The sequence below is a fragment of the Dendrobates tinctorius genome, unplaced genomic scaffold, assembly GCF_039654945.1.
Source record: "Dendrobates tinctorius isolate UK_male_01 unplaced genomic scaffold, ASM3965494v1 ptg000016l, whole genome shotgun sequence".
Taxonomy (NCBI): domain Eukaryota; kingdom Metazoa; phylum Chordata; class Amphibia; order Anura; family Dendrobatidae; genus Dendrobates; species Dendrobates tinctorius.
The window spans coordinates 10,403,039-10,427,638 of NW_027361684.1; the positions used below are offsets into that span (position 1 = coordinate 10,403,039).

Consider the following 24,600-nt stretch of genomic DNA (forward strand, 5'->3'; position numbering starts at 1 on the left):
GGATGTCCTAAAGGTTTGACCCAAGCCATTCAGTTTAAGGGCAATGGTGCCAAATACTAATGAAATGTATGTAAACTTTTGAATTAGCAGTAAGTAATAAAAATGCCTTAAAACATTCTCTCTCTCATTATTCTGGCATTTAGCAAATATTAATAATTATGGTAATCCTAAAAGGTTTATTCTGATTTCATGTCAGATATTGAGAAAAACATGCAGATGTGTCTTTTTATGTAGTGTACAGTATGTAAACTTCTGGTTTTAGCAGTATGTACAACTGCCACATTCACACAGTGATCATTGTGGTTCCAGCAATCGGACCCCCAGCAAAGACGCATTTATCACTTCTCCTGTGAATAGGTGACAAGTGTTGTTTATGGAGCAAGTCCTTTCGCTATAACTATAGAACTGGAATATATCATTATTTACTATATTAATGTTATATTATTTTGTCCTTTCTCCTTTGCGGTTAGGCAGTGATAACATGATTATTATCTGGAATGTGGGCACCGGCGAGGCTCTTATTACTTTGGATGAGATGCACAGTGACCTCGTCTACAATGTCTGCTGGAACTATAATGGCAGTCTCATCACCACTACTTGCAAAGATAAGAAATTACGTGTTATAGACCCTCGGAAGCAAGAAATAGTGGCTGTAAGTCATTGATATCCCTTTTCTTTGATCTTCCCTCACAGTCTTGGCATCACCACTTTACATTTTACTAAATCTTCAAAGTACGGGATGATGTCTGCAAACAGCCTGAAGCTGCAGCTGCCTAATACTGGACATCAGTCATCATTATTGTGCCTACATCCGCCATGTAAAATAGGATTTATTAAGGCATTTTCCTCTACGATATATGTAATTCTCAATGAGTCACGGGTGGCGTAATGAAAAAAAAATCATGTACTTACCTTCCTAACTGGCATCACTCCACCACACTCGCTATTTTGTCCCCTGCCGGTCTCGAGACATCAACATCCGGAGTTGGCATCACGTGACTGCCTCAGCCAATCACTGACATTTTCTGCAGTAATCATACAATGTCCTATCCTGATGTTGATTGTTTGAGACCGGCAGGGGACCCCATAGTGAGAGAGGAGTACTGGATGGGTTTTTTAACATATATTGTAATATGGTGATGGCAGGGCTTCTGGATAGAGGGCTTTGAATGCAATGCTAGTTTGCATGTCCTGCAGGAGTCGGCATGTTTTTATATGGATCTAATAGTTATAGCCCATATGAGCCAAGTTATTCTGAAGATTTCCACCCAAGCAGGAATATGATCAGCGGCTCAGCACATACATGTCCTTTTAATATCTACACTGCTCTGTCTAAATATTTGCCCATAGAATGTTCTGATTAATGATGCTACCATCATTTGTTTTTAGGCAGCCACTTTAGGCTCACTGTGGCCAAGATTAAAGGCAATCCATATCAGATAATGTCTGTAAAGCGCTGTGGAATAAGATAGCACTATATAAGCAAAGCGTAATAAAAATAATAAATAGAAAAATGTCGCCTGATTACGCATTCAGTGGCCAGTATCTTTCCGACCCCATTATGCACATGGATGCTCACCTAAACATAGCGTGCAAGAGTTCTGTATAGCACAAGAGGAGTAAACCACTGCCAGACACAGCTGGCGGTGGATTGTGTCCAGGGACAACAAAAGAATTGGCTTGTAATTCAGACTGCTTGATTCTTATGTCCACCCAATATCAATTATCAACAAGGGAGAGTATAGACAATAGAGGGTTAGTGGGTTCACCAAAAAATTGTTATGTTCAAACAACATTAATGTAAATTAGGACTTTAAAGGGAATCGAACACCAGGTTTTTGCCACCTAATATGACAGCAGCACGGTGTAAAGACAGAGTCCCTGATTCCAAAGATGTGTTAGATATTGGGCTGCTTGCTGCACTTTTCATAAAATCATTTATGAGCAGTAGATTATTGCTAAAGGACTAGTAAACCTATTGCCATGCAGTCCTCCATGTTCATGAGCTCTGTATAACCCCGCCCCCACCGCTGATTGGCAGTTTTCTGCCTATGCACAGTGTACGCAGAAAGCTGCAAATCGGTGGTGGGGTCGGGGTTAGACAGAGCCCAGCATTCACAGAACTGATAGATCTGCAGCTGATGAAGCAGGCATTTAAAACTACAGCAAGCAGCCCAGTAAGTGATACATAGCTGGAATCAGGGTCCTTGCATCATGTTATTCATAGATAGGATAGTAAAAATCTGGTGACAGATTCACTTTAAGGAAATGTATTAATATCTTTATTCAGTGAGTGAGCCTAGCCAGTGATACACAGAAATACACACAGCAAATCAATCCTTTATGATAAATGACAGATAGGAGCACATGATATTTTTAGGATGTTTAGCGCTTTTTACTTTTTACATTTCATTCATTCGCTTTTTTTTACATTAAATAGGTTGTCCACTATTAGGACAGCTCCTTCTTGATCTAAATGTTTGGCCCCTATAAAATAAAAAAGCTTATACTCACTTCCCTTGCCGGCTCCATTCCAGCGGTGTCGGTACTCGCGGTCCCGAGGCTCTTGTACGGTTGCATGACACATGGTGCTCGGCGCCCAATAAGTGCTGGCGTCACTGTTAAATTGAAAATTAAGAAGTAGTCCGGGCTGCAGCTGATCTCTGACTTCCCCTTCATGTTCAATACATACGATGGCGGGGACAGTGACGCCAGCGCTGATCGGGTGCCGGGCACCACGTGTCATGCAACCGCACCAGAGACCCAGGACCGCGAGTGCCGACACCGCTGGAACGGCACCGGCACAGGATGTGAGTTCAGGCTTTTTTATTTTATCGGGGCCAAACATTTAGATAAAGAAGGGGTTGTCCTAATAGAGAATAACCCCTTTAAGTGCGCATGCCATCCTACAGAATTCACTGTGTTATTCCCCAATATATTATTATACCATTGAGTTCTACTTGGCTGCCTCAAAATGGTAATGTTCTATCAGTCATTGACCATTCAGTATCTACTACTATTATGCCTGGCCTTAGTAACGCCTGTCACCAACACTCATGAGAATAGTATTAGTCTAATACATCACTAGTAGCACCCTCCATATGCTCTTACTGCCCATATAATTCTACAATATTGGAAATATTAATCTATGTGCTGGCAAGACCCTTCATAAGAGTACAGCTTGAAAAATCGACCTGCCAGTAGAATTATATATTTTTACGAAATAGAATAAGCGTGTCGTTTATATACCGCTGATATTAAAATAGTTACATTAAAATAAATCAAATGCAAGTTGATATAAAACAACATAAACCTGGCGCTAACCTCCACAATACACCTGGATGATAAAACAGATCTAATAATAATAAAGTGACTGTAAGGGCCTGTGCACATGGTGCAGAAATGGTACAGAAATGTCGCCACCAAATACTTATCTTGCGCGCATACCCTAAGACTGTGTTCACACGTTGCATTTTTGCTGCGTTTTTTTTATTCAAATTTTAAGCTGCGTTTTACCGTACCAGCAAAGGCTATGAGATTTCAGAAATCTCAGGCACACACATAGTTTTTTTTTCCTGACTGAATGGGTAAACTGCTGTGTTTTTGAAAACTGCGTCATGTCCCTTCTTTCAGCGTTTTTTCACAGTTTTTGCAGCGTTTTTTCACAGATAGAAAGCAATGAGTAAGTGCAAAGACGCAGGGTTTGACACCCTATTTTTTTCTTACTGGCTAAATTGGAAAACTGCTGTGTTTTTTTTTTTTTTTTTTTTAAATCTGCACATGACAATTCGTCGTTATGTGTTTTTTTTTTCACCCACAGAAAGCAATGAGAAAGTGAAAAAAAAAATTGCTTAAAAAGCGCAACAACCTTTTTTTCGCTGCAAGTATTTTTGGAGAGTAAAGCTAAAAAAAATCGGGTTGGACACGATGACCCTTGAAGTCTCTTCCAACTCTAATATTGTATCATTAAACATATATTAAACATTTACCGCAGACAAATGTAATCTGCTTCCAAAATACGGTGCAAAAAAAATGCCGCAAAAAACACGGCGTTGCATGTAACGTTTTTCCTGCCAAGAGAGCAGATTTTGGCTGCAGAAAAAAAAATGCTGCATGTGAACACAGCCATACACCCCTTGGACGATTCTCATAATGTCTCTATTTACCAAAGTGTGGATAACTGGAATATGAGGTGATACTGGTGTGACGCTAATCTAAATGCATGTTTGTGTTTTCAACTTGTTGTGGTGACCTTAACCTGCTAACCCAACAACCTAGGAGAAAAGTGGGGCTCATGAAGGGGCTCGGCCGATCAAGTCCATTTTTCTGTCTGACGGCAAAATATTCACCACCGGTTTCAGCAAGATGAGTGAGCGGCAGCTGGCTCTGTGGGATCCGGTATGAGAAGGTGTTCTGCATGTTTATTTACTTTACCTATCTCTCCGCTGTTCTACTGGCCCCTGAGGACCGCACAGATACCAAGGTGACAGCAGAGAAAGGACATTTGGCCGTTTTGCTTTAGCACATGGGACAATCGTATTGTTTACAGCTTATTATGTCGGCATAGCTTCTATTATTTCATTTGGATGTTGATGCGCCATAAAATCATATCTGATTGTCAGAAAACGTATTCAATATTCACATCCATTTTAAGAAAAAAATTTCCAAAAAGAAAAAAATAAGAGAAACATGTTTACTCAGGAATCTAAGGCCATCTTAAAAGGGGTTAGTCCGGATTTGAAAACATTTTCTTTTTTTTTCATTAAAGAAAAGTTTCATTAAATATTTTGCCCTGTGCAAACTGACATTTTTTTTAATTATACTTAATTGCAAAAATGATTTTTTTTTTACGGCAGGTGCAGACGACTATATTTACTCTCATCTAAGAGAATCGGGTCCATTTTGCTCATCGTGTTGATCAGAGTGTGATCTTAGTGTGATCCGATTCTCTCGGATGAGAAGATGTATCAAATATTTTTTTAATCTTCTCCATTTTGTCTGTCCGTGGAAGCCAGACTGCACTCAGATGTCATCCGTGTCCAGTCCAATAGTTTCTACAGACTCAATGACTTGGCTCTGTGCGATCTGAATATTGGATCAAACTCGGGCATGCAGCAGTTTTTTCCTCGGACCGGATGCTTTGTTGGATTGCGCTCGGACCGTTACGGGTCTTAGGCCGGGATCACACATGCGAGAAACTCGGATCAGTCTCGCATCTTAATACCTGGCAATGCCGCCGGCACTCGGGAGCGGAACGTGCAGCTGTATGTATTTCTATGCGGCCGCACGCTCCGCTCCCGAGTGCCGGCGTCAGTGCCGGATATTAAGATGCGAGACTCGTCCGAGTTTCTCGCATGTGTGATCCCTGCCTTAGTCCCAAATGCATGCCTTTAATTAGAAAAAAATGTCTCTAACGATGGACAACCATTTTACGTTGGTCTACGATTTTCCTAATGCTTTGCCATCACAATGTTTGGATGAAATATTGGCTTCCCCACATCTTGGAAAATCTGTGTGCTATGTAATGAATGTTTCCCATCTCTGTTGAGCGATGAGAAACAACAGAATATTTGGCCTGATTTCTATTATTAGTGATGTCCGAGATGTGTGGATATAATGGCCAGGACATGCTGTCTGGGTAGTTGACGCGTCTCCAGAACTTTTCACCCAGGGTCACCTTCGTAACTATAGCTGCGGAGCATTAGGAGCCAGTAACATACTGTCTTATGCTTCCTGCCAGGACAGTGAGCCTTTGTGTCTATAAAAATGATATGACCAATTTGTTTTCCACCTTACCTCCTCCTATTCACAGGAAAAACTTTCCCCCCATGAGGGGATGAGACCTATGCGAGCCATCTTTACCAGAGATGGAAATATCTTTACAACGGGCTTTACACGGATGAGTCAAAGAGAGCTGGGCTTATGGGACCCGGTAATGGCAGACATTAGGGATTTCATTGCTATTGTCACTGTTTCCAAAGCATAAGGTCGTATCTAGAGGGTCTATAAGCTTTCCTTTTTTGGGTCAGGTATTGAACAATTGTGTGGGCTTTTTTTTTTTTTTCCCTGTTAATTCTTTTTTGGCTCATATGGTGCTGTGAATAGCGGCTTTTTACACCTCACATACACAAACCTTTTGGTCTATGTATGACTACACTATTTTACATACATTGTTTGTGATATTCAATATGTTGAGGTGGCTTGGTGATATTTACCCAATGTCACTATTGCTATGTGGGGTTTTTCTGCTGTGGGAGTATCATCATATCATTATTTCATGATTTGAGATGATTGCAATTTTTTGCATCTTTTAATCTGTTTTTAATGTTTTTTGCTGTTTTGTGTATGTGTCAGGAATTGATGTATAAATAAAATTTACCTTTTGTACATTTTGTGGAGTTCCCATATGTAGATATATTGCTTTTTTCTTTTGTTCTTTGTATAATGTATTTTTGAATATATCTTTGGTGAACCCACTTTTGACTAATTTGGCTGTGCCCTCCGTCCATATATTATTGCAACACTAATCATTTGTGATACAGCAAGTTGTCAGCTATAGTGTACAGCCGACAGCTGCTGGATTGTCACCTGTATGGGGATGATATTCTCATATCGAAGGTCAGTAAAAAGACGTATTGGCTGTCATCAAGGGGTTAATTAAATGAAAAAAAATGTAGTCATTTATAAGATATTGTGTTATGAGAAGACCAGCTGTAAATCTAAAGTTGCCATTACTTTTTTTTATTGGAGGTCTATCCTTTAAATAGGTCATCAATACCTGATTTTTTTAGACATCCGGCATCCCCGCCGATCAGTTTTTACCGTCCAGAAATTGGCGGATGCTGTAGCTGTTATTTCTATATTGATCGAGGCCGGGAACTGCCGATCTATAGAGAAATGGGAAACCTATCCAGCTCATCCATATTGAATCTCCAGGCAGTTTGGAGCAACAGTGACGTCTAAGCCTAAATGCTGAAAGGACCAATGACGAGAGGAAAATGTCCAGCTTCATGAACATGCAAGTATTTATTTAGTGGATTAGTGCAAAAATTGTGCACAAAGAGTTAAAATATCATGACGGAGACAAGTTTAAAACATCAACGCGTCTGGTGCGTGACATCCTTATTCATGAACCCTTGAATAAGAGTGGATCAGTGAGCGATTCTCATGCATCAGTGGTGGTTCAGACGCTACGTGATCCACCACAATATCCAAAGCAGTAAAAATTGCAAAATTCCACCAAAGAATATATAGGGATTTTTAGTCCATCTTTAAAGTGAATCTGTCACCCCCGGGACATATATGACCTATTAATATGGGCATACCGATAATAGAAATGTTACACTAGTCCTAGCTCTATGCCTCATATTAATGGTCTTGTTGCTGAGAAATGTTATATTCTGTCCTTATGCTAATGATTTCTTCCAGGCTCCGGGGTATGCGGTGCCAGGAAGAAATCTCTGCCTCCAGTCTTCATTGTAATACTTGTCCCTTTCCATCGGTGTCAGTTACGGCCCCGAAATCCTGCACCCTGCACCATATTAATAGGTCATATACGTCCTGGGGGGGGTGACAGCTTCCCTCTAAAATCACATAGCCAGGGTACAAAAATTAGGTAGACGAGATGACATTTCGGCCATAATAGGCCTTTATGAAGCTAGAAATACAAAGATACAAATTCAGCTGAAAGTATTGATGTTTTAAACTTGTCTTCATCTTGATATTTTTTGCACAATTTTTGTACTCACCCACTAAATAAATACTTGCATGTTTGTGAAGCTGAACATTTTCCTCTGTTCATTGGGCTGCAGATCTATCCCTTATTCAGATGAATAGTGTGTGGATCTTCAGCACCCGGCCGCGGCCACTATAGTTTTGACGAGGCTTCTGTGTTTCGGCAACATCTGAGAACTCATGCCGGACAATGGTAACAGATGATCGGTGGGGGTGCTCAAGGATAGGCCATCAATAAAACCGTAGTGGCCAACCTTTTAAGTTTGGCTAGTTAAGGTCCATTTTGTCCGATAAATTAGTACCAATGTGGGGCCCCTTGAGAGGTTCTTTTGACTCCATAGAGGATGAGGTTGATCATGTAACTTCTCCTTTCTGGTGCTGATGGTGTCATGATCGGTATAAAGTAGTAGAGTTTAACGTTTTAGGAACCCGTTTTTATCAAGCTACAGAGGTTTTGTCATGATCCTGTCACTAGCTGTGTCCTAGGGACACTGTGAGTAACAAACAGCTCAGCCACCCTATGGATAGCAGAGTAGTGTTGGGCTGTCAGTGGTGTGAGTGACAGCTCAGCCGCCCTATGGATAGCAGAGTAGTGTTGGGCTGTCAGTGGTGTGAGTGACAGCTCAGTCGCCCTATGGATAGCAGGGGCTTTTCAGACAGTCAGTGTAGTGTTTGGGTTTCCTACAGGTGGTTTCCTTTCCCGGTCATTTCCAGGCTATTTTACTGGCTGGCAATGCTAGGTCATTTTCAATTGTAGCTTTGCTCAAGAGGTGTGTGTTTGCTCTTTTCTCCTAGTCTGGCATTCTAATCTTTGCTGTTCCACTTTGAATTTGTCTTTACCATTCGTTTGCCTAGCCCTTTTGTCATGCTCCTTTGCCTCAACCCCCCCATCTATAATGTACCCTCTTGGCTTTTGACCTTGGACCTCTTGACTACCCAGCCTCACGGCTTGTCATAGGTTCATGGGAAATTAAAATGCAAAAAAAAATTGTTTTTAAAGGCGTAAGACTGGTAGTATTATTTCCCCGATCAATCCACTGCAACTCTTGTTTTAATGTTTAACTGGTCCGCACCAGTCTTTTCTACAGAATTCTGTTTTAAAACACCGGAGATGGCCTAAAATGCCATTCAGGCAATCACTGGTTGCATCATTTATTTGCCTGATCCAATGATTGTCTGAATTGACTTTTCTGTCCATTTCTAGGATGTTGTTGAGAGATGGATGGAAACACATTTTTATTTTCTAGAAAACCTCTAATTGAAGCAAAGATTGTTCTTTTGGATCTTACATGGATAGGCAGGTAAAACATTGATACTCTGGCTTGTACAGACACTGGAGGCTGGCAAGGTATTTGATATGTACCCATGAAAGAAAGGGGCCAAATCAGATCTTCTCAATGGATTGTCAAAATATGAGCAAGGCTTCCTCTCCACAACGAGAAAGCATGAAGCAACTAGGAAGGAGGATCAACAATCTCCAAACAACCCGATGAATAAGCTAAAATCTCCAGATATTTCTATACTTTGAATGTAAATACTTTTTAAGTCTCTATGGCTTAGAATCAAAGAAAAGTGGTGTCTCACTTATTGGGCATCTGGCTAGAGATTTAATATTATCACATTTTTGTTTGCTGCAGCTCTGCTAGTTTTCTCAATTATGGTTGTCTAATCCCTTCCCCAATGATTAATTGACTGCTTTCTGCCTACAATATGCATAAGTAGAAAGCTGTCAATTAATGGTGAGGAGGGTGAATATAACCAGAGTTCATGAATTTTGTGGCTGATATTGCAGAAGCTTATCACTGAGAAGAATAGCAGAGCTGCAGCAGGCAGATAAGACAGTGATTTATCAAAGCTACAGCAAGAAGCTCATTACGAGACACAGGTGCTAAAATCAGGGTCTCTGCTTTTTGCTTTTTTTTTCAGATGGGACAGCAAAAAGTTGGTGACAGTTTCTCTTTAAACCATGTTCTCTTATATACATTACCAAATGCAGAAGTAAATACCTGGAAGTCCACCAAAGCTGCTGGGGTCGGGTTGTAGTTAATAGCACCCATCATAGATAAATATATATAGCATTTACTTCTAAGGGAGAAAGGCCTTCCATATTGTAAAATGATCTTATGCTAACAGTAGATAATAGCAGTGCAAATTCTAGCTTTAGAATGCAGTGTGTCAGCATGGTGTCCGTGGATATCTTAGGTCATGCATCAATGCATGACAGGTATGACAAAGTTAACCCATAACAGTAGAAAAATATATTCAAAATGTGCGTGCGTGCAAATTTGGACTCGTTTATGTATGTGTGTATATCTATGTTACTTATAAAATTAACTAACTAGACACTAATAACCTGTAATGTTATATTTATGACTTTTTGAGTCACAACGTCATCAAATTAAGCAATGACTGGTGCGATGTTATAAAGAATTGAATTTGTTTTTTCCTCATGTATATTCACACACAATGTATTGATGGCGCGCACTTATAAGTATCAGCACTTTTTGTTGAAGCCGCCATAGCTCCTGCTAAAGGGGGCGGAGACAGAGACCACCCAGATGGAGTAACTGGGCTCCTTTTTTGAGGAAAAAAAGCTACGGTGACGGCGCGTCTCAGACAAGTCGTATGGTCAAATACAATACGGCTAATTTAGATCTGTAATTTGGCTGTAAAACTAAAACCCCGACCAAATCACCATTATGTCATATGCCAGTGTAGGTCGCAGCTTGCCTTGAAGTCTATGAGGACAAGGTTGTGTGTGATTTGCGACCTGCGACCAAAAATACAACAGGTCTGCATTTTTTTTTCTTTTTTGTGACTATCGCGAGGTACAGCACACCCCTATTGTCAATCATTAGATATGACATTACAATCCCCATGTTGCATCACACGTCGCAGGTGGGAGATTACTAGCACACAAGCCCACCCTGAATGACATATAAAATTGCTGGCTGACAACCCCTCTATGTAATGCAAGGGATACTTTTAGTGGGTGTCAGTCAGCATCTATTTACCAGTTGTCTCCTGACCAAGCGGCGGTCATCTCTAAATATATAATTGATGTAACTCTGAGATTGGCCGCCTTGTAACCCTAGTAAAATGCTATGCCTTCTGAAGTCTATTAACATCTCTCCTGCACTGATCTACAGTTTTGAGTATTATTTTTTCTTAGGGAGTATATACTATTTGTAATATTTATATGTGACATTGGAAAACAACTGAATAAAACAATATAATTTAATGCCCCCACTGCGATTACATTGACACAACCCCTTTTCCGTCCAGAGTAACTTCGATGAACCTATTGCATTACAAGAAATGGACACCAGTAATGGAGTATTGCTTCCTTTCTATGACCCTGACTCCAGTATAGTCTACCTCTGTGGCAAGGTAAGTATGTATGCTTCATATAATGTATAGAAATCTATTCATTTTTAGCCAAGTGGGCATGGTCATCAACTATTCTCTCTGCTGATCTTTCTGTGAGGACCACCCCCAGTTGGCCAAATTGGCTAATTTTTTAATACAGGGAAGAGGGGGTCATGTGTCTAGAACAGAGAGCTGCATGAAACAAAACAGGTCTACAAATCACATATTTTTGGCAAGGGACAGGTCCTCTATAAAATCTGTCAACACTTTTGAAGGGAATTTTTTTTTTTTTACTTATATGCATATATTTTTTGCTGAAAATTATTTTTATTCAACCTAAACTTTGATTTGTTCATCAATCAGGTTAGAAAAGCATTCGAGAGAGGATAGAGAGGGTCTGGAAACCTGAGGTAGCATCAGACTAACCTTCAGACTAGAATTGAAGGAAAAGATGCGTGTCATGATGTCTGACTAGGCCTCACACAATGTCACGGGACCTGGTAATCACAAGAGGCTCCCAGGATGCCCACATTTAAGTACCACTCCAGAAAGTTTGCATTTTCCTGGTCCGGTTGCCACAGAGAAATGCCGTGGACATTGAAGGATGGTCATGCACCTTCCATCTCCTATCTCAGTAATGGGAAAGTCTGTCTTCACTGAATACAGATTTTACCCCAGAATTGAGATTTTTGATAGTAAATTATCAATTTTGGCAGAAAATGAGCAGATTTCTGATATATTACAAAGTTGCTTATTTTTATTGATTTATGAAATAAAAATTAAAATGACGGTTACACTTCACGGCATCGAAGGCATTTGCATGACATCCAGATACAGGTGTTCCATTGACCTCAAGCCACCATTATCAATCTGGAAATGCAAAAGGAGGGGTGCACTACTGTCATATCTCAATCTCCAGTGGAGTGCAATACCTAGCCCGTAAGGCCTCTTTCACACTTCCGTTTTTGACCATCAGTTAAAATACACCATTTTTTGAAAAAAAACGGATCCACCATTTTTTTGGGCGGTTCCGTTTTTTTCCCCATTGAGTTGCATTACCGGCGGATCTTGACGGATGGCCATCCGTTGGATCCGTTTTTTTGCGGATCCGCCAACATTTTTGCGACCGCCGGCATGCCTGGACGGACCCTGCAACGTTCTTTTGCCTGTAGGATCCGCATTTTTCAGTGCGCATGCCCGGAGAAAGGAAGTCAGCCGGGGATTTAACCCTGAAAACCTTTCTGGGGGTGGGAAAAAAAATTCATTTTCTCTCTCTCCTTCTCTCTCTCTCTCTCCTCTTCCCGGACTGCTGTTCCTTTAAAATTCTTCATTCAACGGATCCGTCAAAATAACGGTCCGCTGACATCCATTTGCATCGGTTACAAACGGATCCGCTTTCCGCCATTTTGGCGGATTTTAACTGACAAGAAAAAACGGAAGTGTGAAAGAGGCCTAAGCAGAGAAGCAAAAAAAAAAGGGAGAAAAAGACTAGGCTAATGATGGTATGCACATCCCAATAGACAATAAAAAAACACCTTTATTTCATATTGGATACAATAAGCTAAAAACATTTAAAATACAAAAAAGAACCAATAACCCAGACACCCCAAAAAAACTGGTAATATAAACCTAAAATGTGGCCCATATTGGACTATTCATAGCCACCCATAAGCAGGCACATATCATGCAATTCTCTATAACAAGACAGCCATGTACATTGCAGGCAAAGATAAGGCAGAAAAACAGACTTGATATCAAGCATATAATAAATCAATGTAAGAAAAAATGTAAATCCAAACAGCCCTAAAGCATGTGGAACTAACCACAGAATGAAATTGCCTAGTGCAAAAGACGCCCAAGAATGGTTATACCATGGCTGAAATTGCAAAGCTGCAGTGGATGCATAATGAGCAAATTAGAACCACCAGATACAGGTCAGAGCAGCAAGAGTCCCAAAGGGGTTAAAGAAAGGGGGTGGTAGGCAGGTGGTAGTATTTCATTCTATGGTTAGTTCCACATGCTTTAGGGCAGTTAGGATTTACATTTTTTCTTACGTTGATTTATTATATGCTTGATATCAAGTCTGTTTTTCTGCCTTATCTTTGCCTGCAATGTACATGGCTGTCTTGTTATAGAGAATTGCACGGTATGTTCCTGCTTATGGGTGGCTATGAATGTGGGCCACATTTTAGGTTTATATTACCTGTTGTTTTGGGGGTGTCTGGGTTATTGGTATTTTAAATGTTTATAGCTTATTGTATCCAATATGAAATAAAGGTTTTTTATTGTCTATTGGGATGTGCATACCATCATTAGCCTATTCTTTTTCTCCCTTTTTTTTTGTACCATTATCGATCTTGTCATGGGACCAATGGTATGGCCATATCTCCAAAATATTCCAGGAGCCATTTTTCAACATGACAATGCCAGGCCACATATTTTTCATGCTACAGTGAGCAGCTTTCCTGGCCTAAACGTGCTACCATGGTCTGCAGCGTCTCTGAACCTGTCTCCCACGGAGCACACCTGGGAAGCCTTTGGTCAGCAAATGCAAATTGATTTGCCCAAGTGCATTCAGCAAGGCAGAATATTCCTCAGACAGCCATTGATAGCAGCCAAGAAGTGTAAGTGTGGCGATTTTCTGCACATGGCGCTACGACGGCATACTGAATAAATCGAGATGGTTTTAAAATTTTGTTTCTATTTTTCATCATTTGCATTATTAAAATATCTATCCATCCATTTATTTCTATAATTTCACCACTTTTCCTATTTGGAGTTGCAATTTCAATGTTGAGGAGTATAGTTTTGGCATTTACTCACATGTAATACCTAAAGCTGCTCAGTAAAATTCGACACCATGCTGAATACTAATATTTTGATGCGACACAAAAATATAATCGACTGTGTTGCTTTTTCTTTCAGGGTGACAGTAGTATTCGTTACTTTGAAATTACAGGAGAGGCACCCTTTGTCCATTACTTGAATACTTTCAGCAGCAAGGAACCCCAAAGGGGAATGGGTTTCATGCCCAAGAGAGGCTTGGATGTCAGTAAATGTGAAATAGCAAGGTAAGGCAAGTCTACAGACTTCCACCATGTAAATCTTGGGGTGGGGTGCAGTAAATCAATCTGAAAAAGCTGAAAACTGTTTAGGATACCTCAGATTTCGATTTTGTGACATATCGTAAGTTGCAGGTGTCTGTTATATCGGATGTGTGATGCACCAAAGTTAATGTAAATTTAATTTTTGGTGCAATCTGAATTTGAAACACAGAAAAACACAGTACAAACGCATAAAAATACTTTGTTGTAAAGAAAGTAACAGTAAACAGCAAGTGCTAGTAAAAAGATGAAAACAAAACAGGGTATTTGGTTGATACGTTTTTTGCAAAAAATGTATACTAAGCCGCTCTACCAAAAGTCAAGGTATACCCACAGGAGGGCAGTCCCTAACCGATGTATTTAAAAACCTGACCATGTGTATGGTACCTATATGAGCAGGATTCAGAAAGGTAATGTCCGATGTGGACACGCTGTGGAAGACGGCTTATATGTGCACAGCCCACAAGGGAGGGGTGGAGTCCTCCCTAATCTTGCACAAACAAGAAACCAATTGAATATAAACACATGGGCCATGCACACAGTGAACAAGGGACTTATTCACTGTGTGCATGGCCCATGTGTTTATATGCAATCTAAAGTTGCAGAAACTTTTAGTTTTTCTTTTATTTGGCGCAGATTTCACATTTCTATTGTCTTTTCTTGCTTTCCAATGACAGGTCAAAAGTGCACCATGACTTTACTGACACACTGTATTACATTTACATTTACATTTACTCACAAAATATGAATATCATCAAAAAGTTAATTCATTTCAGTTCTTCAATACAGAAAGTGAAACTCATATATTATATAGAGTCATTACAGAGTGATCTATTTCACGTGTTTATTTGTCAATGTTGATGATTATGGCTTACAGCCAATGAAAACCCAAAAGTCATTATCTCAGTAAATTGGAATACTTTATAACACCAGCTTGAAAAATGATTTTATAATCTGAAATGTTGGCCTAAGGAAATGTATGTTCAGTAAATGCACTCAGTACTTGGTCGGGGCTCCTTTAGTATCAGTTACTGCATCAATTCGGTGTGGCATGGAGGCGATCAGCCTGTGGCACTGCTGAGGGGTTATGGAAGCCCAGGTTGCTTTGATAGCAACCTTCAGCTCGTCTGCATTGTTGGGTCTGGTGTCTCATCCTCCTTTTGACATTTCTCCATAGATTCTCTATTTGGTTGAGGTCAGGTGAGTTTGATGGCCAATCAAGCACAGCGATACTGTTGTTTTTAAACCAGGTATTGGTACTTTAGGCAGTGTGGACAGGTGCCAAGTCCTGCTGGAGAATGAAATTTTCCTCTCCAAAAAGCTTGTCTGCATAGGGAAGCATGAAGTGCTCTAAAATTTCCTGGTAGACGCTGCATTGATGCAGTAATTGATGCCAAAGGAGCCCTGATCAAGTATTGAGTGCATTTACTGAACATACATTTCATTAGGCAAACATTTCGGATTTTACTATCATCTTTCAAGCTGGTGTTATAAAGTATTCTAATTTACTGAGATAATGACTTTTGGATTTTCATTGGCTGTAAGCCATAATCATCAACATTAACAGAAAAAAACACTTGAAATAGATCACTCTGTAATGGCTCTATATAATATGAGTTTCACTTTTTGTTTGAATAACTGAAATAAATTAACTTTTTGATGATATTCTAATTTTGAGAGATGCACCTGTATTTATATTAATTATTTTAATCAACATATCTCTATTTTACAGGTTTTACAAACTGCACGAGAGGAAATGTGAACCCATTGTGATGACAGTTCCAAGAAAGGTGAAGCATGGACTCTTATAACCTATACTTTTATTCACAAGCCCCTCATAATTTAATTCCATCTATTGATATGGCTGATATACAATAAACTGAGGCAATGATCTATGGGAAAAAAAGTATGCAAATTATTTCTCCTCAAGAAAGGAGACAGTTGTGTATTGTCAACTTTGGATGTAGCTATCCTACAAGTCAATGTCTGAAACTTCAACCAGCCTTGCAAAATGATTAATGATTTTAACAAAAGCAGAAAAATCATCTGTAGGGGCAACATTTTACCTTCTGGAAGAAGCTAATTTACATATTTTATGCCGAGGGAGCATTGCCTGTAACACTCTATACTTTAGCGCATTCTCCTTAATGATAGCCTGTTCCCCCCAGAGTTGTGTAAACGACATTTCATCTAGTCAACCAGTACTCTGGTCTGTATGATAGGCAAATGCTCTGAATAATCTGTCTACACATTGGTTTAGTAACAGAGAAAATTAGTATAAAATTATTTTATTACATTTCCATAATCAAGTAAAAAAATCACCCAAATTGGAGGTTTACTTTAAGGTAAATGCAAACTTATTAACCTTTTTTATGTTATTTTTTGTCACCAGCCAATATTACTGCATGCATACATATGAAGTGCATGGGGTGTGGGGGATACTTTTGAAAGACGGGAATCAGGCAGTGAGGAATAATATAGGGGGGAATAAAGATGAGTTAGATTAGAGATTGTGATAGTACTGTACTGCTAATAATATGGTTTTTGTAGAACATGCTTTATACCGTTGAAACTGGAAATTTACCTGAGGGTAGCCATTCCACAGAACTAGTGCAGATTGAGAAAAGTCTTGAAGTTAAGAATGGGACATTCATTGGTGGAACAGATTACGTGGGTAAGGTGGTAGACAGCTGAGGAGATGTAGGAAGTGCAGCATGGTAAAGAGTTTTGTAGGTGATAAATTTAAATTTTATTATAAAGTGGAGGGGTAACCAGTGCAATGAATGGAACTGGGTAGGTATTGGAGTTGTGGCTGGACAGAAATATATGCCTGACTGATGCATTGAGGATAGATTGAAGCGGGAAGAGCATAATAAGAAGACCGATTAGTAGTGAATTATAATAATTAAGACAAAACATCCTATATAATTTAAATTAATCACATTTACCTTCACAATCTGAAAACATGTGAGGCTTGAGTAACTACATTAAGATTGGTGCTTTTCTTTCTTACAGTCAGACCTTTTCCAGGATGATCTGTATCCAGACACGCCTGGACCTGAGCCAGCTATTGAAGCAGATGAATGGTTTGCAGGACAGAATGCTGACCCTATATTGGTATCACTCAGGGAGGGATATGTTCCTGTGAAGAACAGGGAACTTAAAGTCACCAAGAAAAACATTCTGGACAATAAACCACCCACTGGGCCACGTAGAAGTTACTCTTCTTGTGAAACCGGCTTCTCAGTAAGTACTTTACTTCACTTCACTAGTCTAAATATGACACTGTGCCTAACAGTACGGGGTGCAGAGGTAAAAACATCCACACATGGGTCCAATGCCACATAAGACCACGTCACTATAATAAATGTCACATAGAAGATGGGGGGTCCTGTTACAGATTTTTCATTTGAACCTTAGAGCTTTAATTTACATTTTTGATCATTGATCAGAATTTTAGGACCAGAATTTTTTTTTAGAAATATTGGTCTTTGATGCTGTTTGGGCCTAATATCTTCTAAATATGTATTTATTTCTGTTATTCTTTACTAGAGAGTCTCTCTAGAAGATCTTCTGGAAGAAATCAAGTACTTGCGAGCCACTGTTGAGTCTCAAGAGAAGCGCATCTCAAGTTTAGAAAACCTACTGCAAGAAATTGCTAATGGCACTGACTGAGCCGAACTGTGAAATTCTGCCATCTGGCCGAGAATGCACTTCAACAATAACATGCCCTATTTTTTCCTTGCAAAGCAAACTTGATTATGTTTTGATGGAGCCAATGCATGGACTCCAAACAGAAGGCCCTATGTGTATGCCTTTCATTGTCAGGGAAGTCTTTAGAGGCCTTCTTCCTTGGGGTTGGTTATGTCTGTGGGACAGGAATTGAAGACTTTTTTTTCCGGGAGGGGGGAGGATCATTTATGGACATTATTTTGCATCTACATAGAGAGACGGGTGTAGGCCACTTTGACTGACAACTGGGACACACCGAAAACCGAATTACAAGATTATGTCTGTGGTATGCCAAATTCCATAAATTGTGAAAATGGGACAGGTTACCTTTGGACAGAGTTAGAAACACATCAGTATCTCTTTCAAGTCATCTTCATGATAAAGATCATACTATAGATCAGGTACACAAATGACTATGATTTTTTTTTCAAGAAATATAAATATACTAAAACAGCTGTTATCTTTTTTTCATAGAATCTTTCTGATTTTTTATGAACATAACTTGTTTAATTTCCTATAGAATATCTCGTACATATATGTGCACAACAGAGTATGCCACTTTGTAGGCCAGTCAAGGTGGCCCCATATAATGACATAATACTGGCCACAAAGGTCCAGCAGAAGACAACCCATTTAAAGACGCTAGGTTCCACTATCACAATTTTTTTGGGACTATTCTTACCATTTTGTTTCACAAACACTAAATTATTATATTACTATAATTTAATAATGATATGACCTGTGTGCATAAAGATATTACTACAAAGTAAAGTGTAGCATAAAGTGGACTTACAGACGAAGGCTTTCAGAAATTATTCCTCTTGTACAGTGGTGCTTGAAAGTTTGTGAAACCTTCAGAATCTTTCATATTTCTGAATAAATTTTACTTTAAACTGCACCAGATTTTCATAAAAGTCTTAAAAGTAGATAAAGAGGATGAAATCAAACAAAGGAGCCAAAAATATTTGGATTTGTCATTTTATTTAATTGAGAAAGCTATTCCAATATCAGATGTCTATGGGTGGCAAACATATGTGAGCTTTTGCTTTCTGTACCTGGTGTGACTCCATTGAGCATCAGTAATTGCATCCAAATAAGTCAAGGTAAGCGATGATTAGTCCTGCACATCGGCATAAGTGAATTTAAACCCATTCCTCCATACAAAACAGATTCAGTGCTGTTGTATAGGTGGGTTTTCTCTCAGGAAGTGTTCAATTCAGCTCCTTCATCAACATTTCTATAAGCTTAAGGTCAGGATATTGACTTGACATTTCAAAAACGTTATTCTTCTTTATTCATTGATTTGTAAAGTGACTTGTGTGCTTTGAGTTGTTGTCATGCTGCATGACCCACTTTCTCTGTATATTCAGCTCATGGACAGATGTCCTGACATTTCCCTTTTACAATTTCCCGATAAAATTCATAATCTATTGTCCCATCAATGATGGCAAGAAGTCATGGCCCAGGTGCAGTAAAAAAAGACCCAAACAATCATACTACCACCACCGTATTTTACAGTTTGTATCAGGTTTTTAAGCTGTAATGCATACCACTGTTGTTCAGTGTCATCCTGAAAGTGGACTAATGAACATTAACATTATCTTATATGAGAGAGACCTTTAGTTACTTAGAGGTTATCTTGGGTTCCTTTGTGAACTTGCAGACTATTATTTGCCATGATCTTTGAGTGATCTTTATTGGTCGGCCATACCTTGGGAGGGTAATAATGGTCTTTGAATTTCCTGCATTTGTACACAATCTGTCTGACTGTGTAAAGGTGGAGTCCAAACTCTTTACAAATAGTTTTGTAACCTTTTCCAGCCTTATGAACATCAATAACTCTCCTTCTGAGGTCCTCAGAAATCTCTTTTGTTCATGCCATGATACATTTCCACAAATGTGTTGTGAAGATCAGAGTTTGATAGATTCCTGTTAATTAAATACAGTAAAACGGGTCACCCATTCACACCTGACTGTGATTCCATTGATTAAAACACTAGACTACTAGACTATAATGTCACCTTTATCTGCTGATCCTTAGGGTTTACATACTTTTGCCACCCACAGAAGTGATATTGGATCATTTACCTTATGTGGAAAAAAATGTCTAATATTATTATCTAATTTTAGAACTTGTGTGAAAATCTGATGTAGTTCTAGGTCAAATTTGTTTAGAAATTTTCAACATTTTGAATGGTTCGCAAATTTTCTAGCACCACTGAAAGTCTACACCAATCTGATCCAATATGTTGGAAACCTATTGAAAACACAGTTTATAGGCAGTATTCTTATTCATTGAACAGAATGGCTACCTCTGCTGTGAAGCACTTTATAGTGTTTAATAGTAATATATAATATATGGATTAAATGATTATAAACTGGTTACAACAGAGTCAGAGTTTATTAAAATTACACAGCCTATTTTATACAATGATGCCTAGGCTCCTTACAAGCTATAGAGAGGTACACTGTCATTAGGTTTCTGACTTTGGGGATTAAAAGGAAACATATCTCCTTGTGGAGAGTGACATAACTGACGCGCCAGTGTAAGGAGACGTATAGGCCATGCATTGTTTTTCTGGGAAATGAAATGTGCAGATTGCCTCTTCAGAGAGGAAGAGGACTTGAGCTCTAGTGACAGCTATTGCTACTCCTACTTCCAATAGGTGACACTACAGTTCAAGTCATCTTCCTCTCTGAAGTGTCAATTTACATTTTTAATTTCACTGAGTAGCATTACACGGCCTATAAGTCTCCTTACAGTGGAGTGTGAGGTATGTCACTCTCCGCAAGAAGAGATGTTACCCCTTACACCCCAGTCAGAGGCCGAAACAGATCTTATGCTTTGCACTGATGACAACCCTCCGAATCACGTGTCTGCAAATTGAGATTCTAGTTTTTCTTTTATCCTATGTCATATGGCAAAGCTTGTTAAAGGGTCTATATTGACTTTAAGGATTTCTACTTCCAAAAAGTGGCGCTAGAATAGGCAATTTATATATTTACTTTGGGGTTGAAAGTCAGCACCAGAGTTGCAGAAAATAAATAAAAATCAGTGTGAGTCACAAATTTCCTGGGGGCCATAGCATTTGCTGTCCCCTTACCTATAGCTATTATGCGCTTCTCTATGGCGGTTCATCCGGACAGTAACTAACGTAGCTGCTTACATAATCTCTGTTTGTGAATACATCCCAAGATAATATCCAATCATCAAAAAAAATGTCATCTATTGTACGTATGGGGAAGAGTATATGTAGTAAGACCAAATAGTAAAAGTACAGAAGCAGGGAGAAATAAATAGTACATATAACCATATAACATTATTCTGCCTCCAAACATTTTGCTGCCTTAGGCATATGCCAAGTTTGTCTAAATGGTAAATCCATTCTTGTGCTCTACACTATATTGTTATATTTTGTGTATCACTGTCGATCTGTGATGTCTAGAATACAATGCTGCCTACATGGGCTTACAGATAAAAATATTGCCTTCATGCCCATAAAGCTCTATTAGCATACCTCATAGAATTAATATTTATTGCACTCCACTAATGTCCAATATAAGTATTTTTTTTTTTGGGGGGGGGGTATAAATTAAATGTATGTTGTGTCTTTTTCTTTTTTTTTTAATGACTTTCTAAAATATTTTGTGTTGTGTGAGCCATATATCAGCAGCCAAAAAAAAAATCACTTTTTTTCTTATATAGACAGAAGTCCACCAGCAGTACAAGATACAAGAACGTAAGATTCTTAGCAGTCATTAGATCAAAGTGTGTGAGCCAATCTGCCAACAACAGTGTGTTCTCTTTTCGATCGGACCTTATACAAAAGATACTTGCCTTTCCTTTTGCCTAGGCCTGCTTTCTCGACCAGTCCTTTGGAGTATTATTGGAGCTTTGATGGATCATGTGCACTTCTGATGCATTCAAAGGGGGAATATTGGGGGTCTCAGCACTCAGACCACCACTGATCCAGGACGTACCACCTATCCCATGGATAGGTGATAATAACTTATTACCGGAATTCTCCTGTAATATACATTTTAGGGTCTGAATTACAATTGCAGTACTCGTTCACCCCATGGTTCTGCCAAAAGAAATTTAGATCGTCATAGGATTATTTGGTAATTTGAGTTTATTTAGTGAAACCGAGGTCATATAGCTGCTATGGAAAAATTGTATAATTTCTGTTAAAGGGGTTGCTCCATCTCGGATATTTATGGCATATCCAAATGCATTTAGCCTTAGAACAGGGCCTTAATATGCACTGTCCGGAATGGAGAGGTGCCCATGCATGCACCTCAATTATTATTTGTGTGGAAGGTCTGATACAAATAAAAAAAAATACTGAAGTATCGTTAGTGTGACACATTCTTAATAGTATTGTATTAAAGTGATCAGAATTGTATGACTTGGGGTGCAAAGAGAACAATTACAATTTATATTAAAGTTGAGGCACATCTGTCCCAAAATTCCACAACACAAACTACATACATTATTACATAGATCTTTTAGACCTGATGAGCCTGATCTAGTTACTTTGAAAATCCATTTCAGAATGGTTGTATAATTCCTTATGAAATTTTAAACTTAATAACTGCCCTTATATTCTGACAGACAGCTCTTCCCTCCTTCCTGTAGCTGAGATCTCACACTGCTCAGTACAAGCTGCAGCTGTCGGTCAGGTTGAGTGGCCAGAGACTGAATACATTTAAATACATTTAGATTATAAATCCAGGATGACATAGATTTTCAAAGTAAGCACACCAGCCTTTCAGGTCTAAAATATATTTAATAATGTTTGCAATTTTTATTGATAATTTTGGTGATGGATTCATCTAACAATTCACTCGTAGTATTTTTTGTTTAACATACCATACTTTGCTTCGATTTTGAATTACTAGATTTTCTTTTTTCATTTCTACCCATAGCAAGTTTTATGATTTTTTAAACCATCCGGGCTGGATAACCCTTTAGAACTGTAAAATAACAAATTAATTTACCAGTCTTTAACCTCTAATATAATCAGCTACATAATGCAGTCATACCCTGGTTATTATTCAGATTTTCTTACACTGTATTGTAAAGTGATGTTAGAAAACAGAATTGAATATGTTTTTGTTCAAACACTTTTGCAAATTGCTAATTACCAATCTCATGATTCTCTATGTAACATCTGTCAATAATGTAATCAACATGGCTGCTAATCAATTTTCTACATGTAAAGCATGTTCTGCTGTCAACCCAATGGCCAAGAATTAAAATAACAAGATTTTATTAGTGAAGCTACCCACGTCTCCGCAGTGATGTGAATGTACATGTACTATAGAGACTTTATACAATATAAGGATTGTGGAATTAAAGATGCAACTTACTGTATATAATTCATTATTTATTACAAAGACCTAAGAGGAGAAGATGATCTAACAGATGCATAAATAGCACTGTATATCTATAGTGCAGTTCTTATAAAATACATATATATATCTACAGTATAGTACAAATGTGTAAAAGTGCACCCTGTGAAAAAGTTTTAGGCAGGTATAGAAACAACATGCACAGAGCAATTCAGCAGAAAGATTGTTTCAAACATCTAATAGAACTGACCACAGATCTTCTGAGGATATAGGCTAGAGCAGATCCTTATGTCTTTTCATGTTTCTCAGCATTGTGGATACCATTAATTCTAACCAAATCCCCAACTCAATTTATTGAAATTCAGCCCCATACTTGCAAGGCACCTCCACCATGCTTCACTGTTGCCTGTAGACACTCATTATTGTACTGATCTCCAGCCCTTTGGCAAACAAACTGCCTTCAGTTATTACCAGGTATTTCAAATTTTGACCCATCAGCCCAGAGCACCTGGTGACACTTTTCTGTGCCCAAGTTCTATGTTTTTGTGCATAGTTGAGTCACTTTGGCCTTGTTTCCATATTCAAGGTATGACATTTGGGCCACAATTTTTCCAATAAAGATGACTTCTAGTCAGATTTCTCCAAACAGTAGATGGTGAGTCCCACTGCCATCTGCCAGTTCTGAGCTGATGACAATGCTGGACATCCTCCCATGTGGAAGGGAAGGGTGATGTGTCCTTCACCTGCTGCACTGTTTCCTTAGCCAACCACTGAGTCTATAGCCCTCAACATTGCCCATTTCTTGCTGTCATCAATGCTGAGAAATATAGGCAGAAACTTATCCATCATGCAATACCATCAGGGAGGTAAATACACAAACCTCAGTGACATTATCCAAATGTCAACAAAAAGGTGAGGCTGTATCAAGACAGCCCCCCCAAGGCAAGAGGCCACAAAGCACCCACTCCAATAGCAAAATGTTCATGCAAGGAGAAAAATGGAGCAAACAGGTGAGTAAAGTAAAAAAATAGTCATCTTTATTAAATAAATACAGACAAATATAGAGACAAGTAATAATGAATAAAGTAATGAACATGACAATGCCGCAGGATAAAAGAACAGAAGCACCCGGACACAAGGACAACCATAATGCAAGTCGTGGAGTACAGATATAAGTAACTAGATAGTAAATATCGCCACACAGGATCCACCTGGACAAGACAACACCGCAGAGTGTAAGTGTGGAGATATCCAAAAGGCGCTAAATGCGCCAAATGTAAAGAGCGGTATCTTACCACAGGTGGAG

At 38.9% G+C, this 24,600-nt stretch overlaps 1 protein-coding gene across 3 annotated transcripts in view; it reads left to right on the forward strand.

Moving 5' to 3' along the window:
• The window catches only part of CORO6 (coronin 6), a 216,210-nt gene extending 195,722 nt beyond the window's left edge, over positions 1-20,488 (forward strand). For 2 of the 3 annotated variants that reach the window (XM_073565436.1, XM_073565442.1), the window contains exons 5-11: positions 471-652; positions 4,279-4,398; positions 11,020-11,124; positions 14,029-14,174; positions 15,940-15,997; positions 17,223-17,453; positions 17,760-20,488. In XM_073565436.1, the coding sequence (XP_073421537.1) occupies positions 471-652; positions 4,279-4,398; positions 11,020-11,124; positions 14,029-14,174; positions 15,940-15,997; positions 17,223-17,453; positions 17,760-17,882 (965 nt within the window). In that variant the 3' untranslated portion in view covers positions 17,883-20,488. Of the gene's footprint in view, positions 1-470; positions 653-4,278; positions 4,399-5,812; positions 5,933-11,019; positions 11,125-14,028; positions 14,175-15,939; positions 15,998-17,222; positions 17,454-17,759 lie in introns of all 3 variants that reach the window. The other variant, XM_073565437.1, reaches the window with a different exon arrangement.
• Positions 20,489-24,600: the final 4,112 nt, after the last annotated feature.